General features: G+C 53.0%; 2 protein-coding genes and 1 pseudogene across 51 annotated transcripts in view; 2 read left to right on the top strand and 1 right to left on the bottom strand.

Moving 5' to 3' along the window:
- The window catches only part of kmt2e (lysine (K)-specific methyltransferase 2E), a 40,413-nt gene extending 25,859 nt beyond the window's left edge, over positions 1–14,554 (top strand). For 13 of the 50 annotated variants that reach the window (XM_036944860.2, XM_090200724.1, XM_036944855.2 and 10 more), the window contains 11 exons: positions 6,375–6,479; positions 8,101–8,172; positions 8,697–8,870; positions 9,031–9,366; positions 9,526–9,819; positions 10,109–10,277; positions 10,390–10,625; positions 10,714–11,313; positions 11,419–11,776; positions 11,862–11,938; positions 12,332–14,554. In XM_036944860.2, coding sequence (XP_036800755.2) covers positions 6,375–6,479; positions 8,101–8,172; positions 8,697–8,870; positions 9,031–9,366; positions 9,526–9,819; positions 10,109–10,277; positions 10,390–10,625; positions 10,714–11,313; positions 11,419–11,776; positions 11,862–11,938; positions 12,332–13,378 — 3,468 coding nt within the window. In that variant the 3' untranslated portion in view covers positions 13,379–14,554. Of the gene's footprint in view, positions 1–6,374; positions 6,480–8,100; positions 8,173–8,696; positions 8,871–9,030; positions 9,367–9,525; positions 9,820–10,108; positions 10,278–10,389; positions 10,626–10,713; positions 11,314–11,418; positions 11,777–11,861; positions 11,939–12,313 lie in introns of all 50 variants that reach the window. The other 37 variants (XM_036944863.2, XM_090200734.1, XM_090200731.1 and 34 more) reach the window with 10 other exon arrangements.
- A 987-nt stretch (positions 14,555–15,541) lies between these two features.
- LOC110490477 (E3 ubiquitin/ISG15 ligase TRIM25-like) lies at positions 15,542–17,714 on the top strand (annotated as a pseudogene).
- A 231-nt stretch (positions 17,715–17,945) lies between these two features.
- Positions 17,946–26,683, bottom strand: part of lhfpl3 (LHFPL tetraspan subfamily member 3) — a 41,654-nt gene continuing 32,916 nt past the window's right edge. The window contains exons 2-4 of the mRNA XM_021563883.3: positions 26,316–26,543; positions 23,659–23,699; positions 17,946–23,550 (exon numbers count right to left, since the gene is read on the bottom strand). Coding sequence (XP_021419558.1) covers positions 23,680–23,699; positions 26,316–26,543 — 248 coding nt within the window. The 3' untranslated portion in view covers positions 17,946–23,550; positions 23,659–23,679. The remainder of the gene's footprint in view (positions 23,551–23,658; positions 23,700–26,315; positions 26,544–26,683) is intronic.

Genomic DNA, 26,683 nt, shown 5'->3' with positions numbered 1-26,683 from the left:
TCTCCCCCGTCCCCCCCATCACCACACGCTCCCCCCCGTCCCCCGTCACCACACGCTCCCCCCGCGTCCCCATCACCACCCGCTCCCCTCCCCCATCACCACCCGCTCCCCTCCCCCCATCACCACCCGCTCCCCTCCCCCCATCACCACCCGCTCCCCTCCCCCCATCACCACCCGCTCCCCTCCCCCCATCACCACCCGCTCCCCTCCCCCCATCACCACCCGCTCCCCTCCCCCCATCACCACTCGCTCCCCCCCCGTCCCCATCACCACCCGCTCCCGTCCCCATCACCACCCGCTCCCGTCCCCATCACCACACGCTGCTCCCCCCCGTCCCCATCACCACACGCTCCCCCCCCGTCCTCCATCACCACACGCTCCCCCCCCCCCCCCCATGTCCCCGGTCACCACACGCTGTCCCCCGTCACCACACGCTGTCCCCCGTCACCACACGCTGCTCCCCCCCCCCGTCCTCCATCACCACACGCTCCCCCCCGTCCTCCATCACCACACGCTCCCCCCCCCCCGTCCTCCATCACCACACGCTGTCCCCCGTCACCACACGCTGTCCCCCGTCCCCATCACCACACGCTGTCCTCCGTCACCACACGCTGTCCTCCGTCACCACACGCTGTCCCCCGTCACACACGCTGTCCCCCGTCACCACACGCTGTCCCCCGTCACCACACGCTCCCATCCCCCGTCACCACACGCCCCCCCGTCCCCATCACCACACGCTCCTGTACCCCGTCCGCACACGCTGTCCCCCATCACCACACGCCCCCTATCCCCCATCCCCCATCACCACAAGCTACCCACCATCCCCACACGCTCCCCATCACCACACGCCCCCCCCCCGTGTCCCCATCACCACACGCTCCCCCCCCCCGTCCCCATCACCACACGCTGCTCCCCCCCATCACCACACGCTGCTCCCCCCCATCACCACACGCTGCTCCCCCTCCATCACCACACGCTGCTCCCCCCCCATCACCACACGCTGCTCCCCCCCCGTCCTCCATCACCACACGCTGCTCCACCCCGTCCTCCATCACCACACGCTCCCCCCCGTCCTCCATCACCACACGCTGCTCCCCCCCGTCCGCACACGCTGTCCCCCATCACCACACGTCCCCCATCACCACAAGCTACTCACCATCCCCACACGCTCCCCATCACCACACGCTCCCCCCGCGTCCCCATCACCACACGCTCCCCCCGCGTCCCCATCACCACACGCTCCCCCCGCGTCCCCATCACCACACGCTCATCCCATCACCACACGCTCCCCCCGTCACCACACGCTGTCCCCCGTCACCACACGCTGTCCCCCGTCACCACACGCTCCCCCCGCGTCCCCATCACCACACGCTCCCCCCCCCCCCACACTCCTCCCCCCCCCCCATCCTCATCACCCTGTCACCACCCGCTCCCCTCCCCCCATCACCACCCGCTCCCCTCCCCCCATCACCACCCGCTCCCCTCCGTCCCCATCACCACCTGCTCCCCCCCGTCCTCCATCACCACACGCTGCTCCCCCCCGTCCTCCATCACCACACGCTGCTCCCCCCCCGTCCCCATCACCACACGCTGCTCCCCCCGTCCTCCATCACCACACGCTGCTCCCCCCCGTCCTCCATCACCACACGCTGCCCCCCCCCCCGTCCTCCATCACCACATGCTCCCCCCCGTCCTCCATCACCACACGCTGCTCCCCCCCGTCCGCACACGCTGTCCCCCATCACCACACGCCCCCCGTCCCCCATCACCACAAGCTACTCACCATCCCCACACGCTCCCCATCACCACACGCTCCCCCCGCGTCCCCATCACCACACGCTCCCCCCGCGTCCCCATCACCACACGCTCATCCCATCACCACACGCTCCCCCCATCCCCCGTCACCACACGCTGTCCCCCGTCACCACACTCTCCCCCCGCGTCCCCATCACCACACGCTCCCCTCCGTCCCCACACACTCCCCCCCCCCCCCCCATCCTCATCACCCTGTCACCACACGCTCCCCCCCGTCACCACACGCTCCCCCCGTCACCACACGCTCCCCTCCCCCCATCACCACCCGCTCCCCTCCCCCCATCACCACCCGCTCCCCTCCCCCATCACCACCCGCTCCCCCCCGTCCCCATCACCACACGCTCCCCTCCGTCCCCACACACTCCCCCCCCCCCCCCCCCCATCCTCATCACCCTGTCACCACACGCTTCCCCCCGTCACCACACGCTCCCCCCCGTCACAACCCGCTCCCCTCCCCCCGTCACCACCCGCTCCCCTCATCACCACCCGCTCCGCTCCCCTCCCCCCATCACCACCCGCTCCCCTCCCCCCATCACCACCCGCTCCCCTCCGTCCCCATCACCACCTGCTCCCCCCCGTCCTCCATCACCACACGCTGCTCCCCCCCGTCCTCCATCACCACACGCTGCTCCCCCCGTCCTCCATCACCACACGCTGCTCCCCCCCGTCCTCCATCACCACACGCTGCTCCCCCCCCCGTCCTCCATCACCACACGCTCCCCCCCGTCCTCCATCACCACACGCTGCTCCCCCCCGTCCGCACACGCTGTCCCCCATCACCACACGCCCCCGTCCCCCATCACCACAAGCTACTCACCATCCCCACACGCTCCCCATCACCACACGCTCCCCCCGCGTCCCCATCACCACACGCTCATCCCATCACCACACGCTCCCCCCATCCCCCGTCACCACACGCTGTCCCCCGTCACCACACTCTCCCCCCGCGTCCCCATCACCACACGCTCCCCCCCGTCACCACACGCTCCCCCCCGTCACCACACGCTCCCCCCCGTCACCACACGCTCCCCCCCGTCACCACCCGCTCCCCTCCCCCCATCACCACCCGCTCCCCTCCCCCCATCACCACCCGCTCCCCTCCCCCATCACCACCCGCTCCCCCCCGTCCCCATCACCACTCGCTCCCCCCCGTCCCCATCACCACACGCTGCTCCCCCCCCGTCCCCATCACCACACGCTGATCCCCCCCGTCCCCCATCACCACACGCTGCTCCCCCCCGTCCTCCATCACCACACGCTGCTCCCCCCCGTCCTCCATCACCACACGCTGCTCCCCCCCGTCCCCATCACCACACGCTGCTCCCCCCCGTCCCCATCACCACACGCTGCTCCCCCCCGTCCCCATCACCACACGCTGCTCCCCCCATCCCCATCACCACACGCTGCTCCCCCCCATCACCACACGCTGCTCCCCCCCATCACCACACGCTGCTCCCCCCCATCACCACACGCTGCTCCCCCCCGTCCCCATCACCACACGCTGCTCCCCACCGTCCTCCATCACCACACGCTCCCCCCCGTCCTCCATCACCACACCTTTCCCCCCGTCCTCCATCACCACACACTCCCCCCCGTCCCCATCACCACAAGCTACTCCCCATCACCACACGCTCCCCCCGCGTCCCCATCACCCGCTCCCCCCGCGTCCCCATCACCACATGCTCCCCCCGCGTCCCCATCACCACACGCTCCCCCGTCACCACCCGCTCCCCCCCGTCCCCATCACCACCCGCTCCCCCCCGTCCCCATCACCATCCGCTCCCCCCCGTCCCCATCACCACACGCTGCTCCCCCCCCGTCCCCATCACCACACGCTGCTCCCCCCCGTCCCCATCACCACACGCTGCTCCCCCCCGTCCCCATCACCACACGCTGCTCCCCCCGTCCCCATCACCACACGCTGCTCCCCCCCCCGTCCCCATCACCACACGCTGCTCCCCCCCGTCCCCATCACCACACGCTGCTCCCCCCCGTCCTCCATCACCACACGCTCCCCCCCGTCCCCATCACCACAAGCTACTCCCCATCACCACACGCTCCCCCCGTCCTCCATCACCACATGGTCCTCCATCAACACACGCTCCCCCACGTCCTCCATCACCACACGCTCCCCCATGTCCTCCATCACCACACGGTCCTCCATCACCACATGCTCCCCCACGTCCTCCATCACCACACGGTCCTCCATCACCACACGCTCCCCCATGTCCTCCATCACCACACGGTCCTCCATCACCACACGCTCCCCCACGTCCTCCATCACCACACGGTCCTCCATCACCACACGCTCCCCCCGTCCTCCATCAACACACGCTCCCCACCGTCCTCCATCACCACACGGTCCTCCATCACCACACGGTCCTCCTTCACCACACGCTCCCTCCTTTCACCACACGCTCCCCCCGTCCTCCATCAACACACGCTCCCCCATGTCCTCCATCACCACACGCTCCCCCCTTTCACCACACGCTCTCCCCCCTTTCACCACACGCTCCCCCCCGTCCCCCACCCCATCACCACACGTTTCCCGTCCCCCATCACCACGCGTTTCCCCGTCCCCATCACCACATGTTTCCCCGTCCCCATCACCACATGTTTCCCCGTCCCCATCACCACACGTTTTCCCGTCCCCATCACCACACGTTTCCCCGTCCCCATCACCACACGTTTCCCCGTCCCCCATCACCACACGTTTCCCCGTCCCCCATCACCACACGTTTCCCCGTCCCCCATCACCACACGTTTCCCCGTCCCCCATCACCACACGTTTCCCCGTCCCCCATCACCACACGTTCCACCCCCATCACCACACGTTCCCCCCCCGTCCCCCATCACCACACGTTTCCCCCCCGTCCCCCATCACCACACGTTTTCCCCCCCTATTCTCCATCACCACACGTTTCTCCCCCAGTCTCCATCACCACACGTTTCCCCGTCCCCATCACCACACGTTTTTCCCCCCCTAGTCCCCATCACCACACGTTTCTCCCCCAGTCTCCATCACCACACGTTTCCCCCCCCGTCCCCATCACCACACGTTTCCCCCCCGTCCCCATCACCACACGTTTCCCCCCCCAGTCCCCATCACCACACGTTTCCCCCCCCCCGTCCCCATCACCACACGTTTCCTTTCCCCCATCACCACACGTTTCTCCCCCCCGTCCCCCATCACCACACGCCCCACGTCCCCGTCCCCCATCACCACACGTTCCCATCACCACACGTTCCCCCGTCCCCATCACATAACCTTCACCCACTGCCATTTCTCCATCACTGTTGAAGATTGCCTCATAGGAGCCTATAAGTTGTCTTTCCCCTTAAAGACTTTATCATATTTAGCTTGTTTTCCATTTAGTTAGTGTCCATTGTCCATGCGTGTAGCCATTTTTCAATGTTTCTGTTTTATTCTTGTTATCCATTAGTAGACTACTTGTATTCCTCTATCATCCATCTTGGTTCCCCCTCTCCCTGGCCAAAGCCCACTCCTGCACCCAGCCATCTCTCTCACCATGCCGTGTCTAGCCCTCTAGTGGCAGATGAGACATGCTATCACGCTGTGTCCTCTCTACTGCAGGAGCTCCTGAACGCACCACTAGGCACTGTACTCAGTGTTATACACAGAGAGAAAGCCCTCTGTCTCTGGGGTGGTCCCCAACCTTGTGTTCAGTAGATACCTAACAGAAGAAAACGCTCAGTGAAACAGAGGTACAATCTGAACCTGTCCAGTAAGAAATGTCTGTTTTCCTATTCCATTGCAAAACATTTTGTTATGTTGTCCAATAACCCCGACCCAGGCCATAGGTCTTATCGGTAAGCATGTTGCTACTGTGGTAGGGACTGGTAGTTCCCACGATGAGTGATTTTTAAGGACTGATCTGAGGGAAGCACACAGAAGCATGGTTTGTACCCGACTCCAATAATCACCTAATTATGATCTTCAGTTTAGAATGCAATTAGTTTAAATCAGGTGTGTTTGCTATGGATGAGGTGTGAGCCCAATCAGGCCCCAGAGGACTGGCGTTGCCCAGGCCTGGTCTAGAATGAGGAACGGTGAAGAGGCTCAGACGTCAGAGATAAAGTGCGAGGCATTTCTATCGGAACACCGCGCACAAACCATGAACTGAACACGCTGAATAGGGAAGCTGTCCACATCTGTCATTGTGCGCAAACAGACCTTTGTGTGACCACGAGCCACAACTTGACATATGACAGGGTAGTTGTTGGTTACAGGGTAGTTGTTGGGAGTGGGCTCCAAACAATGTATCACAGAAGTGAACCTGGTCTCTCGCTCTTCTTTGATAAGGGGTATGATTGCGTTTCGATGTTATTCTGACTGCCTAGGACCGAATACAAGCTCTGAGCAAGTTTGTGGACAGACAAACCCACCACGTCCCCAGTCAGTGCCCCCAGTCAGTGCCCCCAACGGTCACTCTCCCCCCTCCCCACCTACCACCTCACTACTCTAGACCCTCTAGTCTGTAGCCAGACTGCCTGTGGTTGGTCAGTGCCATGATAAAGCACCTCTCCCCCTCTAACAGGATCCTACAGAGTTAGAGGGTGTAGAAGACCAGCCTGATAACTCCGTTAGCAGTGAAGTAGAGATGGAGTCAGAGGAGACCATTGCAGAGAGAAAGAGGAAGATGGTAAGTTCTGTGAGCCAGGGCTGCAGCGCGCCCTGCTGTGTACAGCCCATAACCCCCCCCCCCTCCCCCCAATAGGAAAAAGCTCATCCTTGCTGGTATGGGTCACTGTTTGTGTGGTGGTGGTTCCCCCCCACCTCCCTGCTTCTGCTGCTGTCTCTGCCTCATTCTGTTGCTGTGTAGCCTAGCCCGCGCCCCCCCCCCGCCCATGCTCTCTGTTGCTCACTCACTTCCTCTGGCAGAGCCCTCAAACACTGAGGCTCTGTGTTTTGGTCATCATTATACATATTTTCCTCATTTATTTAATAGTTCATTTGCTAAACCATCACACATTGCACCATTCTGGGCCCTCCAGAGCCACAGGCCCTCTACCCCCTCCTTCTCCTCTCTAATTAGCTGAGTAAACAAGAGCCCTAGCCTCAACACACGTAAGTACTGGAACTCTCCCTGTGTGTCTGAGTATGACCCTCATACAGAATTGGCCAACTGTTTTGAAATGACCAATTACTCTCCTCTCTCCTGCTAAAGAGCTCTGGTGACCTAGAGAGTTGGGCTCACACACACTCTGGCACGCTCTCCCTCTGTCATATACACACACACACACACACACACACACACTCTGGAAATTACCCTGCTGTCAGCTCCCTTTCACACTACGAGGCCCAAGGTGTAAAGCGCTGACTCATCGTTCTGGCCAATGGACTGGCTCCCACTCTGCTAAATAGCCCTGAGTGAGAGGGAAGAGGGGGGGGGGGGGTCTTCTTTGTTGCCTGGGCCTCATTGAGTCTGGGACATCCAATAGCCTGCCTCCCTCCAAGGGAAGCTGCAAGCTGGTCCAGGAGGAGGAACTCCCCCCCTCTACTGTGGAAGAAAGAGCTTCTGGATGCACTGTCGTCCTCTGACATGACAATCACCCACTGGTCTGGTGTATGTATGGTGTTCAACCACACATCCACAACAATGCCCTGTCCGCATGGGCTCTTAACACTGGTGATGTCTGTGTGTGTTAGGCATGGTATGTCTCCCACACTCATTTTAAAGATCCGGCTTGGTGCCAGGGATACAGACACGGCATGGAACACACAGTTCAAATATTAGTTGCAGTAATGTTCAGTTTTGGGTGTTGCAGATGGTATGTAGTTGCTTGTCATCAACATTGGTGAAAGTTGGTGATTGGATTGGTTGCTATTGTCTTGGTTTTCTTTCCTTGTGTCGTGGGTTCAGTATGTGGTTTATGACACTGTGGTGAGGTGGTGAAAATGTGGCTGAGTTCCAGTGGTGGTGGGTTGTGTTGAAATCACTGTTCATTCATTCAGCCCAAATAAAGTCTTCCTACTGGATATGCTGGTGTAAGCAGACAAGGTGAAGACTGGACACAGGTCTACAGGCATAAGGCAGCCATTCTCCCTATCTGCCCCCCTCTTCTCTCCCCTTTTTCATAACCCTGTAGTGGCCAGGTCACCTCTCCACACCCCCACCTGTCTGAGGATCCCTGAGGGTCGGCGACACACTGAAGCCCCTAGAGTGGGGAACCGTGGTGGTGTGTGTATGTTCTATGTGTGTTATTGGGGGGGACCGGGCCTCTTGTCTTCTAAACCAGGCTGTCTCTCTGTAAACCATTCAGGCCAGCCCAGCGGAGGAGTCCCATCTGCAAGGCGTGGGGGCCTCCAGCTGTCTGGGACTGAGTAAACCGGAGGTAAACCTGACCCACCAACCCCTACCCACCCCCAAACATACCCACCCCTGCCTGCCTGCCTTCCCCTCCACCTCATAGGGGACCCCACTGACTGACAAACATACTAACCCCCACCTCCATCTTCCCTCCACTGACCGGCCCTGTGGCAGACCCCAGTGTGTTTCTGCTACTGGGGGTGGTCAAACTAGTCTGGTGGAGGCAGCCGTGGTGTTCTATACACCCTGAATGGTTTGGTAAGGGTTAATGTTACGTTCCCACCTCCCACTTCCAGTTAGTTTGGTCTCACATCAACAGGGTGTTTACTTGTTCTATCTCCATTGGTTTTTCCTCCACTGGAAGAGGAAGTGGTGGTCCTTTTTCTGTCATTCTGCGCCGCCGCTGTTTTTTTCTCTGCCAGCCAGCCAGACTGCCTCTTGCCTGTCCTGTGTTGCGATAACGTGTCCCTCCCCCTCTAGGCCCAGTGGGTTCAGGAGACTAGGCCACGTGGACTAACGCTTACTGCTCTGTCCTCCTCTCCTCTACAGACCCGTGAAGAGAGGAAGATGGAGGCCATCCTGCAGGCCTTTGCCCGCATGGAGAAGAGGGAGAAGAGGCGGGAGCAGGCCCTGGAGAAGATCGGCACCAAGTCAGAGGGGGGCATCAAGGAGGAGCCCCCTGCCACCCCGGAGGCCGACATGCAGTCTCCTGGTATCATGACGGTAAGTGATAGTTGCCTCAACATGTTCGTTATGCCTGCACTCACCAGGTCGTTAGTATTAAAAGAGGATGTTGTCAATAATCTGAAGGGTTAGCTAATGGGGACTATAAACCCATCCAAAACTATGCTACTGTACTCTATCCTAACCCGGTCTCTCCCAGCCCCTGCTAGAGGTGAAGGAGGAGCCGGGTCTCAACAAGCCCACGCCGGCCAAGCTGCGAGGCAGCAAGCAGAGGAAGAGCTTCTCGCGGAGCCGCACCCACATCGGGCAGCAGAGGCGGCGAGCGCGCACCATCAGCACCTGCTCTGACATACCTCCCGGCTCGCCCGGAGAACTCCTGGACCCCCTGGCCAATGATAGCCTAGACGTAGAGGCCCCCAGGGACCCTGAACCAGAGGCCCTCTCCTCCCATGCCCCCGACACCAGCCCCCCTTACAGTGGCTCCCCGGCCCCTGACAGAAACCGCTCCGGGCAGAAGTACCCCAAAACTAAAAAGGTATCCTAGCCACGGCTCAGTGCTCACCCCTAAACACGACTAGTCACTATTCTATTTAGACTAATAGGAATGTTCTATTCCTTCTAGTGAAATGTCACTCAATACTATAATTAAATGCAGTGTGCTTCTGACTAAAGCTCTCTCTCTGTCTCTCTACAGCACTTAGTGAGTGAGTGGTGCGTCGACAAGCAGGAGCGGTCATTGCGGACCCCAGAGCCGGCCCCGGAGAGGCCCCTGAGGATCAGCAGCGACCCTGAGGTGCTGGCCACCCAGCTCAACGCCCTGCCCGGCATGGGCCCCAGCCCGCACGTCTACAGCACGCCCAAACACTACGTCCGCTTCTCCTCGCCCTTCCTGGCCAACCGCAGCCCCACCACCCCTGGGGTGCCCACCGGACGCCGGCGTTCCCGCGAGCTGCCCGACACGACGCCCACCTCAGGCTCCTGCAAGAAGGTATGTTGTTCACCACCTCACAGGGGAATGGAGAGAGTTAGCTGTCAGGTATAGAAAAACAGACTGGTGGGGTTAACCGGGCAGACTGGCGGGGTTAACCGGGCAGACTGGCGGGGTTAACCGGGCAGAGGGACAGACTGGCGGGGTTAACCGGGCAGAGGGACAGTATTATTGTCAATAACAGAGACTTAGGTTTTCTAAGATGTAGCTGCCTTGGAGATTAGTGAACGTGATTTGTATTTGTGGTTGACGTGTCTAAATCCTCTCCCTCCCTGTCTTCTCCCCACAGCGCTGGCTGAAGCAGGCTCTAGAGGAGGAGACCACCACCCCTCCACCCAGCAGCGGCCGGCCCACTCTGGTCATGCCTAGCGAGGGCCCTCTCAGCCCCGCTATCAACGGGGACTCTGACAGCCCACTCCCCTACAACGGTAGCTGCACCTTGCCAGGTGAGGACTCTGGTGAGGACTCAGGAATGTGTTTCTCATCACTTAGAAGGAACATAAGTCTTGTATGCAAGTGTCTGTTTTTTGCATGTGAGTAACCCTTCCTCTCTGTGTATGTGTCATACAGAGTTGCCCACTCCTCTGAAGAAGCGGCGCCTGGGTCTGTGTCCACTGGACGCCTGCATGTCAGAGAGCTCCACCCCCTACGGCTCTCCCTGCGCAACGCCAACCCGGGCCGACCTATCAGAGACGCCGGGTACACCCTTGCTGCTGGCCACACCACCCCGCGTCACCCGTACGGAAGAGCCGAGCCCCGAGCCTCTACCTAGCACCCCCACACACACACTCAGTGCCCCGCAGGAAGTAAGAGACACACTCACCTACAAACACACACACACACTCATAGAGGGAAGTGAACAATGTGTTAATATCTCTGTTCCTGTGTCCACAGAGCGAGTCTTCCCTGGACAGCTCACCAGAGGGCAGTCGCAGACCCAGCCCCCAAGAGGCTGAGCGGCCACCTTCGCTGCTCTCCTCCCCCTGTGTAGCGGTCAGGGCTCCCAGTCTGGATGTGTTGCTCCCCCAAGAGGCCAAGACCAGCGCCCCCCTGAGCCCCCAGCCCCCCACACCCGAGTCCCAGGACTGTGTGGGAGAGGAGGGGCCAGAGACAGGGACCGAGGGCAGCAGCGACACCCCCTCCTCTACAGACCCAGCCTCTTCCTCGCTCCTCCCCCCCTGGATGAAGAGTCCAGAGAGAGTGGGTCTGTCAGGGCCAGGGGGTCTGTCCTTCTCCCCCATCAACTCTAACCTGAGGGACCTTACCCCCTCACACACCCTGGAGCCCATCTTGGCCTTCAGGCCTGAGGCTGTGGCTGGTGTTGTGGCAGTGACAGTACCAGTACCCTTGGCAGCAGGACCCTTCACAGAGGCTGCAGGGTCTCTCTTCTACCCCTGCCCTGAGGAGGGGGGAACGCTGGCCTTCTCTCGTTCACTAAGTGGAGACAGCACCGGAGAGGGAGGGTCAGGACAGAATCCCCCACAGAAGAAAAAGGTGAGTTGCTATATTCTCTATTCAGCCTGCCCATTCAAGCTGTGTTACGGTTCCTGGACTGATAAAGGTACGTCTGTTTTCGTGTGATGTCATGTGTTTTCCCAGGTGTCTTTGCTGGAGTACAGGAAACGTCAGCGAGAGGCGCAGCGCAGCGGCTCCAAAATGGAATGCGGCTCGCCTGTCTCTACAACACCTACCCTGGTGGAGATGTTCCCTCTGCCCATGGAGACCACCCAAGAGCCTCCACCCCTGGCTCCGGCCCAAGCTCCAGTGGCCCCTGCTGCAGTGGCCCCCACCCCGCCTGAGCCAAATACCCCTCAACCCAGCGAGGACACAGAGCCCCCTGTCGAGGGGGAGAGTGATGGGGGAGAGGGACAGTGGACCTCGTCCACCTCGGTGGAGCAGGCAAGAGAGCGTGGCTACCACAGAGCCCTGTCGCTTAGTGACCACAGCAAGGACAAAGGTACACACACACACACACACACACCACTTGGACATAAGTTGTTTACTGATGATAGTTTAATTGTAATAATGTGTGCTTGTTTCAGATGGAGAGACCGAGGGCAGTGAGGCCCCAGTCAGAGATGGTTCATCTCCTAGCCTGCAGAGGACCCCAACCCACACGGTAAGAAACATTCTGCTTTCTGGCTCAAACAGTAGTGTGAAGTACATGCTGCTGCCAAATACAGCCATCACACAGCCTATAGTGTAGGTCAGGGGTCAGCAACATGAGCCAAACCGTCTGTAAAATTCAGGAAATCTGTTCCCAAGTATTCCCACAAAGAATAAGACATGATGGTGTCTCAATGTAATCAAGGTATGACATGATTGTTATTTTCAAATACAATCTCTTTTTGTAGTCAGTTTGCGGTGTGTAGTCAGTTTGCAGTGTGTAGTCAGTTTGCATTCATTCCAACAAAGATCCTCCCGCGGCTGAATGTAGTTGCCTACCCCTGATGTAGGCTGTTATTGTTCATGACTTACCCGTTCCCTCGCTCAGTCTCTCTCTCCTCCCTAGCCGTGTTCTCCTGGCCCCAGCAGCCCGTCCCAGCCTGGCAGTCGCCCAGTGAAGGAGGAGGAGAGTGACAGCCGGCCTCGGACCCCCTCCCAGGCCGCCCCACAGCAGCCCAGCAAGCCTGCCGTACCCAAGACAGCCCCCCTGACCCCCACCAAGCTACACCCTGCTGCCCCCTACCCTGCCCCCTCACTCCTCCACTCCCCCAAACCCCAGGCCCAGGGCTCCCCTTACCGCAGCCAGAGGGCCTTCCTCTTTGCTCCTCCTCAGTCCCAGCCACAGGCTCAACCAGGGCTGCCCCCCTTCTCCCAGTACAGCCCACAGTCCGCTCCACCTCCCCCTCCTCCACCAGCACCTCCAGCCTCAGCGGCCTACTTCCCCAGCCAGTCAGCCCCCGCCGTGGGATCCTTCCCTGGGTTCAAGCCTGCAGTGACGTCCCCATTCCCCCCTGGAGCCCAGCCCCTCCTGCAGACTCTTCCTCCCCACGCCCTGCACTACCAGAGCTCTACCACTCCCCCGCCTCCTCCCCCTCCCCCACCACAACACCCTGGGCCCGGCCCGGCCCTGCTACACGTTAACCTGCAGCCTCCTCCTGTCCAGCAGCACCAGCTCCTCCTAACCACATCCCCCCAGTCCTCCCTCCCTCCTCCTCCGCCCCCTCCCCCACAGGGCCAGACCCACCAGCTGCAGCAACCCAGTGCCAGCACCCTCCTGTCACTCAACCAGGGCCTGCCTCTTCTTCCACCCCCACCCCCTCCTCCTGCCTCCTCCACTGGTGTCCCTATGCAAGTGCAAGCCCCTCACCACTTTCAGAATTTGGGGGGCTTTCCAACCCCGCTGATGCACACCGGCGGCACCGCTAACCCCTCAGTGCTCCCCTCCACCTACCAGCAGACTGGACTGCCCCCCCCTCCTCCCCCTCCCCAGCAGCAGACTCAGCCGGCCCAGGCCGTGCCCACCGCCACTCAGATGCCCAGCGGAACACGTGGGGCCACTGCGTCCCCCGCCCCCTTTCACAACGCTGGGTACCTGGGCACGGGGTGGCACTGACCGCCTCCATGCAGGCCTCCCCCTTGGCCCTGCCAGCCCCTGTGAACTCACTCTGAGAGGAGCTTGACGACAGACCGACAGACCGCGGAACACAACAAGCAACAAAAGCTGTAAATATTTTCTATGTACCTGAACACATGGCCAATGGAAAAACAGGAGAACGTGGGATAAAGGGGTGCTTTTTAAAGGACAAACTGAAAACAAGGACCGTGAAACAATCTTATTAAGAGACTTTGTGTTTGAAAATGGATGATTCCCCCGGTGCTCATCCCACTCTCTCTCCGACGTCCCTCCCTGCGTTTTGTTTTGAATTTCCCTCCTGTAGCGGAGAGAGTGCCTGACCGTCTGACCGTCTCTGTCTGTTTTGGACTTCTATTGTAAGGTCCCGCACTTTCTGTATCAATGTACATTCCAGCCTCCACCCCCCTTCGTCAGTTAGTCCGCCTTTCACTTCTACTTCTCTTTGTCTATTGTCTGCTCTTCTACACCGTTTATTCCTTTTATCTAGTGGCTCATTATAGCAAACAGAAAGCTTTTTGTATAGAGAAAAAATACAGAGTTATTATTATTTTTATTCCTCTGTGTAACAAATATCTGTGCACCGCTGCAGTGATTCAGAAAATGCTCTTCTGGGAGCCCGCTTCACTGCCCCAGGAGGCTGCACTCGTGTGTGTGTGTCTGTGTGTGTGTCCCGTGTGTCAGTGGGAGAAAGGGAAGTGATAGACAGTAAGAGTGATGGTGTGAATCAAGTGCAGTAGTCCTCTGTGGTAGCCAGAGTGAGGTCTCAGCCGTAGATAGGACGTTAGCGGTTTATTTTTGAATATCAATGGTTATTTGTAGAAATTGTAATTTAATGTATAGGTGGTTCCTCCAGCTTTCTCCGGAAACAGGTTGTATATATTTGCTTCTTTTCTTTCCTATGCTTGTACAATTGGCTCCCATCCCATTTTGGAATCTGGTTGTAAATACGAGCGCTCTTCTTGGCAAAGATGAATGTTTCTGTGACAATAGCACTTTTTATTTAGTTTTTCCTCTCTGGACTATTCAGTGTAGTCTTTTATTATTTGTGTGTGTGTGTGAGTATGTTTGTGCAGAGGAGAGAGACTCAAACACTGCACTGGTTGGCTATTTTCATGGTTCATTATAATAAATCACTGTAATGACAGTTTTATACCACTGGTGGTGTTGTGTGTCTGTCTGTCTGTCTGGGAGAAGGAAGGCTGATATGTTGGCATCACTTTCAAACGGTTTGACGGATGCCTCCTACCTGACGTGGTCCTTGTTATCCGGGATCCTTGGGACGTCCCTACTCCATAGACGTTAACGTTGAACATGGTCAAGGAAAGGGTTCGGTAAGGACTATGGTTATGTTTAGGGTAGGGATGTCCCAAGGAACCCCAGATAGCACTAACCTACCTGACAGGCCACCAGCAAGCTGCATGTCGCCTCCAAATAAAACTCCTGTGAAAAGTCGTGGTTGGATGCTGTCGGACAACTTCACCATATCATGGAACCATAGAGACCTGAACCATCTTCAGCATGTCCCCTGAGAATTCCTTTACAGAGTGGATTACCTTTCAGGTGTAAGGAATGTGTACCATCATGCCAGCAACAGATATGCCCATTCATTCATATTTCTTTAGTGGTTGCCTGCTATCTTATCACAACAGATTGTAGACAGTGTCATCAGGACAGCAACACTAACTGCATCTAATGAGCGCCTGCCTCTCTTCCTGACAGGGATGCATGTTGGTTAGTGGTAGTTCCTCACTGGTAAGCAGATGGTGCGACACACCTCTTTGATCTGGGGTGCTGTGTGCATATCAATGCAGACACTCCGGTCTTGATGAACATCAATGATTTAAGCAGGCTCTTCATGGTTACAAGTGCTCTCCTGTCCCCGTTACACATGACTAACCAGCACAAATGAGCTTCACAACAACACACCACTCCTGGTTTTAGAGTGTCTCCCATGTTCACAAGGAGAGAATCCACAGTTCAGGGACATGTGGTCTAAAGATAGTGTTTGACGAGAAGTCTGCAGTTCAATGCCTGGCCCGGTTAGTTTTGCATGGCCCGGTGCGCCGGGTGGGTGGAGTTTAAGTATTTTAGACCATTCCATTGGTCCTTAAGTGAATTCTCCACCCACCCGGTGCACCGGTGCATGCAAAATGAAGTGGTCCAATCAGAATAGGGCTATAGAGGTTGGGCAAGTGGGTGCTTTTGGGTTGTGTATAGTTAATTGTTCCAAGAAGAGAGAAGTGCATTTACAACGTCATTTCTCTGACGTGCAAGCTAAAACGCACAGTAAATTGCGCATGAGACCAAACTCCCCAGATCTTTCGAAGACTGAATTTCACTAACAAGTTTATTTCTTTGGACCTCTTTTAACCGCACTAACAGAAAGAACAACACAAATCTTATCCACAAACACATGCAGGTGAGTAGAGAGATTAACATGGTCATTTGAAGATCAACTCTAAATTAAGTGTATTCTCCTTTTGTTCTGTGCTACAGTAGGCCAACTGATTCCAGGAAATGTTTTATGGTTTTACCTTGGTCTCTGTCTAGATATGGCGTCCTCCAGCAGTGTCCTTGCTGAAGAGCAGTTCCTGTGCTCCATCTGTCTGGATGTGTTCCCTGAGCCGGTCTCTATTCAATGTGGACCGAACTTCTGCAAGGCCTGTATCAGGAAGTACTGGGATGGCAATGATGTGCCAGTGTCCCGTGTGTAAAAAATACATTTTATAGGAGACCGGATCTTTTCATCAAGACAATCATTTCTGAGATGGCTGCTCAGTTGGGGAAATCAGTTCAAGTGAACCAACTCCCTGCCAAATCTGGAGAAGTCTGCTTTGACATCTGCACTGGGATGAGATGAAGCTCAAGGCCCTGAAGTCCTGCCTGGTGTGTCAGACCTCTTACTGTGAGACTCACCTGGAGCCTCATCAGAGAGTCCCAGCCTTAAAGAGACACAAGCTGATCAACACTGTGGAGAACCTGGAAGACAGGATGTGTAAGAAGCATGACAGACTCCTGGAGCTGTTCTGTAGGAGTGATCAGGTGTGTGTGTGTGTGTGTGTGTGTGTGTGTGTGTGTGTGTCAGACCTGCACTGAGGCAGACCACAAGACTCACAACACAGTCCCTCTAGAGGAAGAGTATGGAGAGAAGATGATGCATTCAAAATCTAGAAAGGTCAAGGAGATCAAACACTCTGTAGAGCTCAGCAAGATTATTGCAGAGAGAAATATATTAGACAGTGTGCAGGTATTCACTGCTCTGGTGGTCTCCATTGAGAGAAGTCAGGCTGAGCTCATTGAGGTGGTCAAAGAGAAGCAGAGAGGCAGGCTGAAGGGATCATTGAAGAGCTGGAGCAGGAAATTAATGAGCTACAGAGGACAAGCACTGAGATGGAGCAGCTCTCACACACTGAGGACCACCTCCTACAAAACGTTCCATCCCTCTGCACCCCTCCACCCACCAAGGACTGCTCTGAGATCAGTGTTCACAGTGATCTGTATGTGGGGACTGGGAGGAGAGTTGTGTCCCAACTGGAGGAGACACTGAATAAAGAGATGGATAAAGTCAAATTGAAGAGGGTGCAGCGCTGTGCAGTGGATGTGACTCTGATACGGCAAACCCCTATATCATCCTGTCGACAAGTGGGAAAGAAGTGAGATATCAACAGAAACAACCAGATCTTGACAAACCAAAGAGGTTTTCCACCTGTCCCTGTGTCATTGGAAATAAAGGCATCTCCTCAGGAAGATCTTACTATGAGGTGACTGTTAAGGGAAAGACTAAGTGGCCAGAGAGTCCATCAACAGGAAGGGAAATATCACTCTGAGCCCTAAGGATGGATACTGGACTGTGGCACTGAGGGAGAGGTATAAGTACCTTGCCTGTACCTCCACACCTGTCCTCCTCTCCCTGAGAGAAAAGCCCCAAAAGGTGGGGGTGTTTGTGGATTATGAGGAGGGTCAGGTCTCCTTTTATGATGTAGAGGCCAGGTCTCACATCTACTCTTTCATTGACTGCGCCTTCACTGAGAAACTATATCCATACTTAGGACCTTGTGCTAATTTTGGGGTTAAACTCTTGCTCCTCTGATTCTCTCCTGTCAATCACACAGTGAGGCTGATGTTTTGACATTGCAGATGTGTGGAGATATTACTGAACATAATGGTATCCTGACAAATACTCAGCATGGTTTAAAATACTGCACCTTGCATTAACATCACATATAATTTTTAAAAAAGCCCTGCAAATATTGTTTAATATTAGATGAAATTGTTTGTCTCTTCTGTGGTCATTTCTTAGATGTACACATACATAACGTGTGATTGTATTGTGATTTATTTCATGTCATCTCTGAAATCAATGATTTAGCAGCCTCTTCGTGGTTACAAGTGCTCTCCTGTACCCATCTTTCATGGCGACAAAGCTTTACAACACACAACTATATTTTGAAGTGCCTTTCTGGTGTTTGTTCTGTCTTTGATTGTAACACAACTCCTCACATGTCATTCCATTTGAAAGAAACACCATAGAGAAACACAAAAGCAGTGAATGTTGTAATGTTTATTTACTCCCCCCTCCGGTTTTGACCCTCAAGTGTTTTGTATTCTTTGGGTAATATGTACATGGGGAATGGTTGGGACAAACCTCTTTCCCTGGTTCCTCACCTCTTCTGTTCGTTTATCCCAGACTTTCATACACACTCACACACTGCATGAAAACTGCACACACACACTGCATCTCCGATTACATATACATGTCCGTAAATGTCCACACACAGAAGTGGTCTGTTATCGGATATGTACGGGACTGTGCAGTCCAGTGTTAACCCGTAAATACACTTTTTCATGCAGTCAACCCCTCCAGCTACACTTGGAAACTGCCTGGATCCTGTCACTGCTTGCAGACCAGACAACCAGTATAATAAGGTAGGTGGGGTTTGGACTAGCCAGTATAATAAGGTAGGTGGGGTTTGGACTAGCCAGTATAATACGGTAGGTGGGGTTTGGACTAGCCAGTATAATACGGTAGGTGGGGTTTGGACTAGCCAGTATAATAAGGTAGGTGGGGTTTGGACTAGCCAGTATAATAAGGTAGGTGGGGTTTGGACTAGCCAGTATAATACAGTAGGTGGGGTTTGGACTAGCCAGTATAATAAGGTAGGTGGGGTTTGGACTAGCCAGTATAATAAGGTAGGTGGGGTTTGGACTAGCCAGTATAATAAGGTAGGTGGGGTTTGGACTAGCCAGTATAATAAGGTAGGTGGGGTTTGGACTAGCCAGTATAATAAGGTAGGTGGGGTTTGGACTAGCCAGTATAATACGGTAGGTGGGGTTTGGACTAGCCAGTATAATAAGGTAGGTGGGGTTTGGACTAGCCAGTATAATAAGGTAGGTGGGGTTTGGACTAGCCTGTATAATAAGGTAGGTGGGGTTTGGACTAGCCAGTATAATACGGTAGGTGGGGTTTGGACTAGCCAGTATAATACGGTAGGTGGGGTTTGGACTAGCCAGTATAATAAGGTAGGTGGGGTTTGGACTAGCCTGTACAATAAGGTAGGTGGGGTTTGGACTAGCCAGTATAATACAGTAGGTGGGGTTTGGACTGGCCAGTATAATACGGTAGGTGGGGTTTGGACTAGCCAGTATAATAAGGTAGGTGGGGTTTGGGACTAGCCAGTATAATAAGGTAGGTGGGGTTTGGACTGGCCAGTATAATAAGGTAGGTGGGGTTTGGACTGGCCAGTATAATACGGTAGGTGGGGTTTGGACTAGCCAGTATAATAAGGTAGGTGGGGTTTGGACTAGCCAGTATAATAAGGTAGGTGGGGTTTGGACTAGCCTGTATAATAAGGTAGGTGGGGTTTGGACTAGCCAGTATAATACAGTAGGTGGGGTTTGGACTAGCCAGTATAATAAGGTAGGTGGGGTTTGGACTAGCCAGTATTATAAGGTCGGTGGGGTTTGGACTAGCCAGTATAATACGGTAGGTGGGGTTTGGACTAGCCAGTATAATACGGTAGGTGGGGTTTGGACTAGCCAGTATAATACGGTAGGTGGGGTTTGGACTAGCCAGTATAATAAGGTAGGTGGGGTTTGGGACTAGCTAGTATAATAAGGTAGGTGGGGTTTGGACTAGCCGGTAAATAAGGTAGGTGGGGTTTGGACTGGCCAGTATAATAAGGTCGGTGGGGTTTGGACTGGCCAGTATAATAAGGTAGGTGGGGTTTGGACTGGCCAGTATAATACGGTAGGTGGGGTTTGGACTAGCCAGTATAATAAGGTACGTGGGGTTTGGACTAGCCAGTATAATAAGGTACGTGGGGTTTGGACTAGCCAGTATAATAAGGTAGGTGGGGGTTGGACTGGCCAGTATAATACGGTAGGTGGGGTTTGGACTGGCCAGTATAATAAGGTAGGTGGGGTTTGGACTAGCCAGTATAATAAGGTAGGTGGGGTTTGGACTAGCCGGTAAATAAGGTAGGTGGGGTTTGGACTAGCCGGTAAATAAGGTAGGTGGGGTTTGGACTAGCCTGTATAATAAGGTCGTGGGGTTTGGACTAGCCGGTAAATAAGGTAGGTGGGGTTTGGACTAGCCGGTAAATAAGGTAGGTGGGGTTTGGACTAGCCAGTATTATAAGGTCGGTGGGGTTTGGACTAGCCAGTATAATACGGTAGGTGGGGTTTGGACTAGCCAGTATAATACGGTAGGTGGGGTTTGGACTAGCCAGTATAATACGGTAGGTGGGGTTTGGACTAGCCAGTATAATAAGGTAGGTGGGGTTTGGGACTAGCTAGTATAATAAGGTAGGTGGGGTTTGGACTAGCCGGTAAATAAGGTAGGTGGGGTTTGGACTGGCCAGTATAATAAGGTCGGTGGGGTTTGGACTGGCCAGTATAATAAGGTAGGTGGGGTTTGGACTGGCCAGTATAATACGGTAGGTGGGGTTTGGACTAGCCAGTATAATAAGGTACGTGGGGTTTGGACTAGCCAGTATAATAAGGTACGTGGGGTTTGGACTAGCCATTATAATAAGGTAGGTGGGGGTTGGACTGGCCAGTATAATACGGTAGGTGGGGTTTGGACTGGCCAGTATAATAAGGTAGGTGGGGTTTGGACTAGCCAGTATAATAAGGTAGGTGGGGTTTGGACTAGCCGGTAAATAAGGTAGGTGGGGTTTGGACTAGCCGGTAAATAAGGTAGGTGGGGTTTGGACTAGCCTGTATAATGTCGGTGGGGTTTGGACTAGCCGGTATAATAAGGTAGGTGGGGTTTGGACTAGCCGGTATAATAAGGTAGGTGGGGTTTGGACTAGCCGGTATAATAAGGTAGGTGGGGTTTGGACTAGCCGGTATAATAAGGTCGGTGGGGTTTGGACTAGCCAGTATAATAAGGTAGGTGGGGTTTGGACTAGCCGGTAAATAAGGTAGGTGGGGTTTGGACTAGCCGGTAAATAAGGTAGGTGGAGTTTGGGCTAGCCTTTATCATAAGGTAGGTGGGGTTTGGACTAGCCGGTATAATAAGGTAGGTGGGGGTTGGACTGGCCAGTATAATACGGTAGGTGGGGTTTGGACTGGCCTGTATAATAAGGTAGGTGGGGTTTGGACTAGCCTGTATAATAAGGTAGGTGGGGTTTGGACTAGCCAGTATAATAAGGTCGGTGGGGTTTGGACTAGCCAGTATAATAAGGTAGGTGGGGTTTGGACTGGCCAGTATAATAAGGTCGGTGGGGTTTGGACTAGCCAGTATAATAAGGTAGGTGGGGTTTGGACTAGCCGGTAAATAAGGTAGGTGGGGTTTGGACTAGCCGGTATAATAAGGTAGGTGGGGTTTGGACTAGCTGGTATAATAAGGTAGGTGGGGTTTGGACTAGCCAGTATAATAAGGTAGGTGGGGTTTGGACTAGCCAGTATAATAAGGTAGGTGGGGTTTGGACTAGCCAGTATAATAAGGTAGGTGGGGTTTGGACTAGCCGGTAAATAAGGTAGGTGGGGGTTGGACTGAATGAATATGTTCACATGTTGATTAGTTCACATCACAGGAGGTTAATTGGAGATGACAGGCTCGTGGTAATGGCTGGAGTGGAATCAGTGGAATGGTATGATGCCATTCCATTGCCGGACATTATTATGAGCCGTCCCCACAGCAGCTTCCTGTGGTTCACATGTTAAGTTGAGCTTGTTTCAGCCCAGAAGCCCTATAAGAACACTAGGCACATTTATGACATAATGAGAGTGGATTTATAAAGCACTACACTCACCAGCTATGAGCTGGCCCTCCAACACTGCTTCCAGCAACATCTGGTCTTCCAACTGGGACCAACCATGCTTTGGTTCAGGGGTAAGCCAGCAGTAGGATGCAGGGTGCTATGCTGCTGGCAGTAGACTGCTGACATACTAGTTATAAAGTTGTGTTGCAGCCCTGTTTGTGTGGCAGTGGTAAGCTACATGACTTGAGTTTACATGGGCTCTGGAGACTAATAATCTTTTCAAACAGTTCTGTCCCTTTAAAATGGCCATAACATCCACATTTTTAGCTTCAAGAAATTGTATTTTCATTCATTGATAAAATGCGCTGGAATAGAGAGCAAGAATGACTTTCCGTTAACGACACATTGCTACTAGTGATAAAGTTGCAGATGGATTCTAAGGTTATATTCCCAGATAATACAATTCAACACACTTTATGGAAACACTTCTTCCCATAGTAAAATGGCAATACTCTACAATACTGTCTGTATACATTGTATGGCACACACATCTAAAGTGAATCAATAGCTTTAACATACTGCATCGATTGTAAATATCATAGTCGAGACAAATAAAATTCCAACACGTAGAACAGCTATTTGTTAATATGCCTTTTCTTCTACTTAATACATGGTTCTTCAGCATGGTTTTCTCCAGGGTTGCCGAGGACACTATGATTGGCAGCCTGCTCGAGACCTCTAGTCCCACATGGCTCTGACCTCTACCTCGCTGATTCTATCACAACAGTCATTCATTACAGCTACAAGATTTCTTCTTTACCTTCAACTTAGTCACATTGAATGTGGTGTCAGAGGTGGAGCATCGCATCTGGGTACCACTAACCTTTCCACCACAGAGTCCAGTAAGGTGGCTCAGCAAGCCAGACAGTTCTCATGGCCCATGCTCACCCACTGTAAACAGTCTTACAATGATGAGTCCAATGAAGAGCAAAGAGAGGAACACAAGTCAAGAAGGAATCCACAGTTCAGGTACATGTGGTCCAGAGGTGAGTTTGACACAATAAAGACGACAGCTCTGTTTGATCAGACGTCTGAACAATCCAATGCTGTAGCCTAGCGGTCATGTGTGGTCATGAGTTAGTTCACCGTTTCCCAAACTCGGTCCAGGGGACCTCAAGGGGTGCATGTTTTGGTTTTTGCCCTAGCATTTCACCCAACTGATCACATTTTCAAAGCTTGACAATTAGTTCATTATTTTAATCAGTTGGGTCAAATACTAGGGTAAATACCAAAATGTGCACCCCTTGGGGTTCCCAGGATTGAGTTTGGGAAACACTGGGTTAATTTGTGTTTTTCTATGGTAGGGCCTTGAATGGTGGGACAGAATCTCATGTTCTTTTTCACAAACAAAACGTTCCTCTTATGACTTGGTAATATGTTTTATTGTCACATACACCAGATAGGTGCAGTGAAATGTGTTGTTTTACAGGGTCAGCCATCGTAGTACAGCGCCGCTGGAGCAAATCAGGGTTAAGTGCCTTGCTCAGGGGACACAACGGCAGACTTTTTTTCACCTTGTCGGCTCAGGTATTCAAACTTGCGACCTTTCGGTTACTGACCCAATACTCTAACCGCTAGGCTATCTGCCGCCCATAAAGCAATCGGCCTACTGTGTCCACTCAGTAACGGATTTCAGTACATAAACAATATGAAGTCTTCCATCTGTTGTTGCTCTCAAGGTCATGTCTGGGTGAGAACGGGCCGTAGGGGTTGGTCTTTACTAAGTGGGTTCTCTTGGAGTGGATGTCTCCTCCTTTCATTAATTCGTATTTTTCTCGTTCTGTTCTTTCCAACAGCAATAGCTCTCCTTTCCACCTCCAGAGTGACAGTTATGAAGCTGGAACGTTGTGTTACATTATCTTTACCTCTGACGGGCACCGACACCTGTGAACAAAGAACACAACTATATTTACCAATGGCAACACAAGCATATGGATATTGATCCCATGAAAGTACATCAGATAATTCACAATTCACAAAAAGCACACCCACCTTTGTACAGTATTTGACTGTTTATATGGAATTACCAGTCTCTGTGAGGGGAGAAGAGAGGTTAGCATTGGTAATGTCACTATGAATACCACTAGAGCTTCTGTACCTGTAGTAACAGAGACACGCCAGTGGGTGGCAGTAGTGAGGAAAAGTCACCAATCAGTGGTAAGGTTAATGACATCCTTATCTAAATGGCTCAGAGACCTCCTTTATAAACATAGTTAATCAGTGGACTGACACATACATTACTGCAACAGAACAATTAATAACTTTGCCAAAATGAGACTCGGTCATTGTGTTCTCTCTCCTTATAGCTGATTACGTGAAGTCAGACATCTTGAAACCCTTATAATATCGATAATTGAGGGCGTCTCGGATTTTGGAAGCAGAGCCTACTGGACTTAATTTGAATGTGTGCCCAATTGAGACACTCTCTCTCTCTCTCCTCCTGTCCCATAGCTGATCCATGCTCTGTTCCATGGCGTTCTCCTGCACTACCAGGCGGCCCTAGCCGATGCTGATCCAGTTCATGTGATTCATCTAGACAGGCTGACAGCCAAGCCGTGTAAACAGCCATTAGTGATTCATGACTCCTTAAATTCTCTCCCTTTTTCTTCATCTCCCTCTCTTTTCCATTTATTTTCATCTCCCTCTCTTTTTTATTTTCCTTCCCCCCTTCTTGTCATTTTATTCTCTCTCGCTCTCTCTCTCTCTCAATTCAAGGGCTTTATTGTCATGGGAAACATGTGTTAACATTGCCAAAGCAAGTGAGGTAGATAATATATAAAGTGAATATATAAAGTGAAATAAACAATAAAAATTAACAGTAAACATTACACATACAGAAGTTTCAAAACAATAAAGACATTACAAATGTCATATTATATATATATATATATATATATATATATATATATATATATATACAGTGTTTTAACAATGTACAAATGGTTAAAGGACACAAGATAAAATAAATAAGCATAAATATGGGTTGTATTTACAATGGTGTGTGTTCTTCACTGGTTGCCCTTTTCTTGTGGCAACAGGTCACAAATCTTGCTGCTGTGACAGCACACGGTGGTATTTCACCCAGTAGATATGGGAGTTTATCTAAATTGGATTTGTTTTCGAATTCTTTGTGGATCTGTGTAATCTGAGGGAAATATGTCTCTCTAATATGGTCATACATTGGGCAGGAGGTTAGGAAGTGCAGCTCAGTTTCCACCTCATTTTGTGGGCAGTGTGCACATAGCCTGTCTTCTCTTGAGAACCAGGTCTGCCTATGGCGGCCTTTCTCAATAGCAAGGCTATAATCACTGAGTCTGTACATAGTCAAAGCTTTCCTTAATTTTGGGTCAGTCACAGTGGTCAGGTATTCTGCTGCTGTGTACTCTCTGTGTAGGGCCAAATAGCATTCTAGTTTGCTCTGTTTTTTTGTTAATTCTTTCCAATGTGTCAAGTAATTATCTTTTTGTTTTCTCATGATTTGGTTGGGTCTAATTGTGCTGCTGCCCTGGGGCTCTGTAGGGTGTGTTTGTGAACAGAGCCCCAGGACCAGCTTGCTTAGGGGACTCTTCTCCATGTTCATCTCTCTGTAGGTGATGGCTTTGTTATGGAAGGTTTGGGAATCGCTTCCTTTTAGGTGGTTATAGAATTTAACGGCTCTTTTCTGGATTTTGATCATTAGTGGGTATCGGCCTAATTCTGCTCTGCATGCATTATTTGGTGTTTTACATTGTACATAGAGGATATTTTTGCAGAATTCTGCGTGCAGAGTCTCAATTTGGTGTTTGTCCCATTTTGTGAAGTCTTGGTTGGTGAGCGGACCCCAGACCTCACAACCATAAAGGGCAATGGGCTCTATGACTGATTCAAGTATTTTTAGCCAAATCCTAATTGATATGTTGAAATTTATGTTCCTTTTGATGGCATAGAATGCCCTTCTTGCCTTGTCTCTCAGATCGTTCATATCTCTCTCTCTCTCTGTAATAACAGTAAGCAGGTGTTATGTGAGAAGCAGTTAAAATATGTTAATTGGTGGTGGCTCGGGTGTGTGAAATTATGCTGAAAATATTTGCATAAAAAGGGACGATATGTCAATGTCTACCGTGTGGGGTGTGGGGTTTTGACAGCAGGGTACAGTTGTTACCTTTAATACACACCCACCCCATGCTATGGCCTTTGGAGGAGGGGGTTGATGAGAAGTGTATTTATTAGCCTAAATACATTAAAGCCAAAGATACGGGAGGGTCTGGAGGAGAGGGGGCTCAGACTTAGAGGTTCTGAGGTTCTGTTATTCTGTTCAACAGTGTTCTCCACTCCTGGTCCCGGAGAGCCAAAGGGTGTGCAGGTGTTTGGTCCAGCCCAGCACTAACACACCCGTATGGTGCTGCCCTTCAGAGACAGGTAAACACCCTGTGGTCCCCAGGAGCAGGATTGAAGAGCATTGCTCTATGACCTTACACAGCCCTGAACTAATATCACTTTGTGAGACAGCCTCTGTATGGCATGCTCACATGAGGAAAGTCCACAGCTCGTATTCATAAAGTATCTCAGGGTAGGAGTACTAATCTAGAATCAGGTAACCCCTCTCCAGGTAATCTTATTAATTTTGACCTAAAATCACAAGCCGATCTTAGATCAAGTGTTGTCCTTACTATCCAGCAGCTCATCAGCCATCAGCCCATCCTGACGGTTTCCCAGGACGAAGGCCAGGAAGGAGAGTATCAGGGCGTCCATGATGCCCATGATAGCCAGAATGTAGGCCCAGCGCACGGAGCACGCTCCCAGGGTGTACTTGTCTGTCTGCTCCCCACACATCCTCTTCACCTCGTCACTGTCCCAGCCGTCTGGGTAGATCATACAGCCCAGAATCAGGCACGTACCTGGGATAGGAGGAGGGAGGGTGGGATGGTGGGATTGAGAGAGGGAGGGATGGAGAGACAGAGGGAGGGAGGGATCGGGGGGGATAGAGGGAGGGATGGGGGGGATGGAGGGATTGGGGGATGGAGAGAGGGAGGGATGG

The sequence above is a fragment of the Oncorhynchus mykiss genome, chromosome 15 (genome assembly GCF_057628025.1).
Source record: "Oncorhynchus mykiss isolate SJ-2025 chromosome 15, ASM5762802v1, whole genome shotgun sequence".
Classification (NCBI taxonomy): Eukaryota; Metazoa; Chordata; class Actinopteri; order Salmoniformes; family Salmonidae; genus Oncorhynchus; species Oncorhynchus mykiss.
Note: the sequence above shows the minus strand (reverse complement) of the source record. Positions and strands in the feature narration are given on the sequence as shown.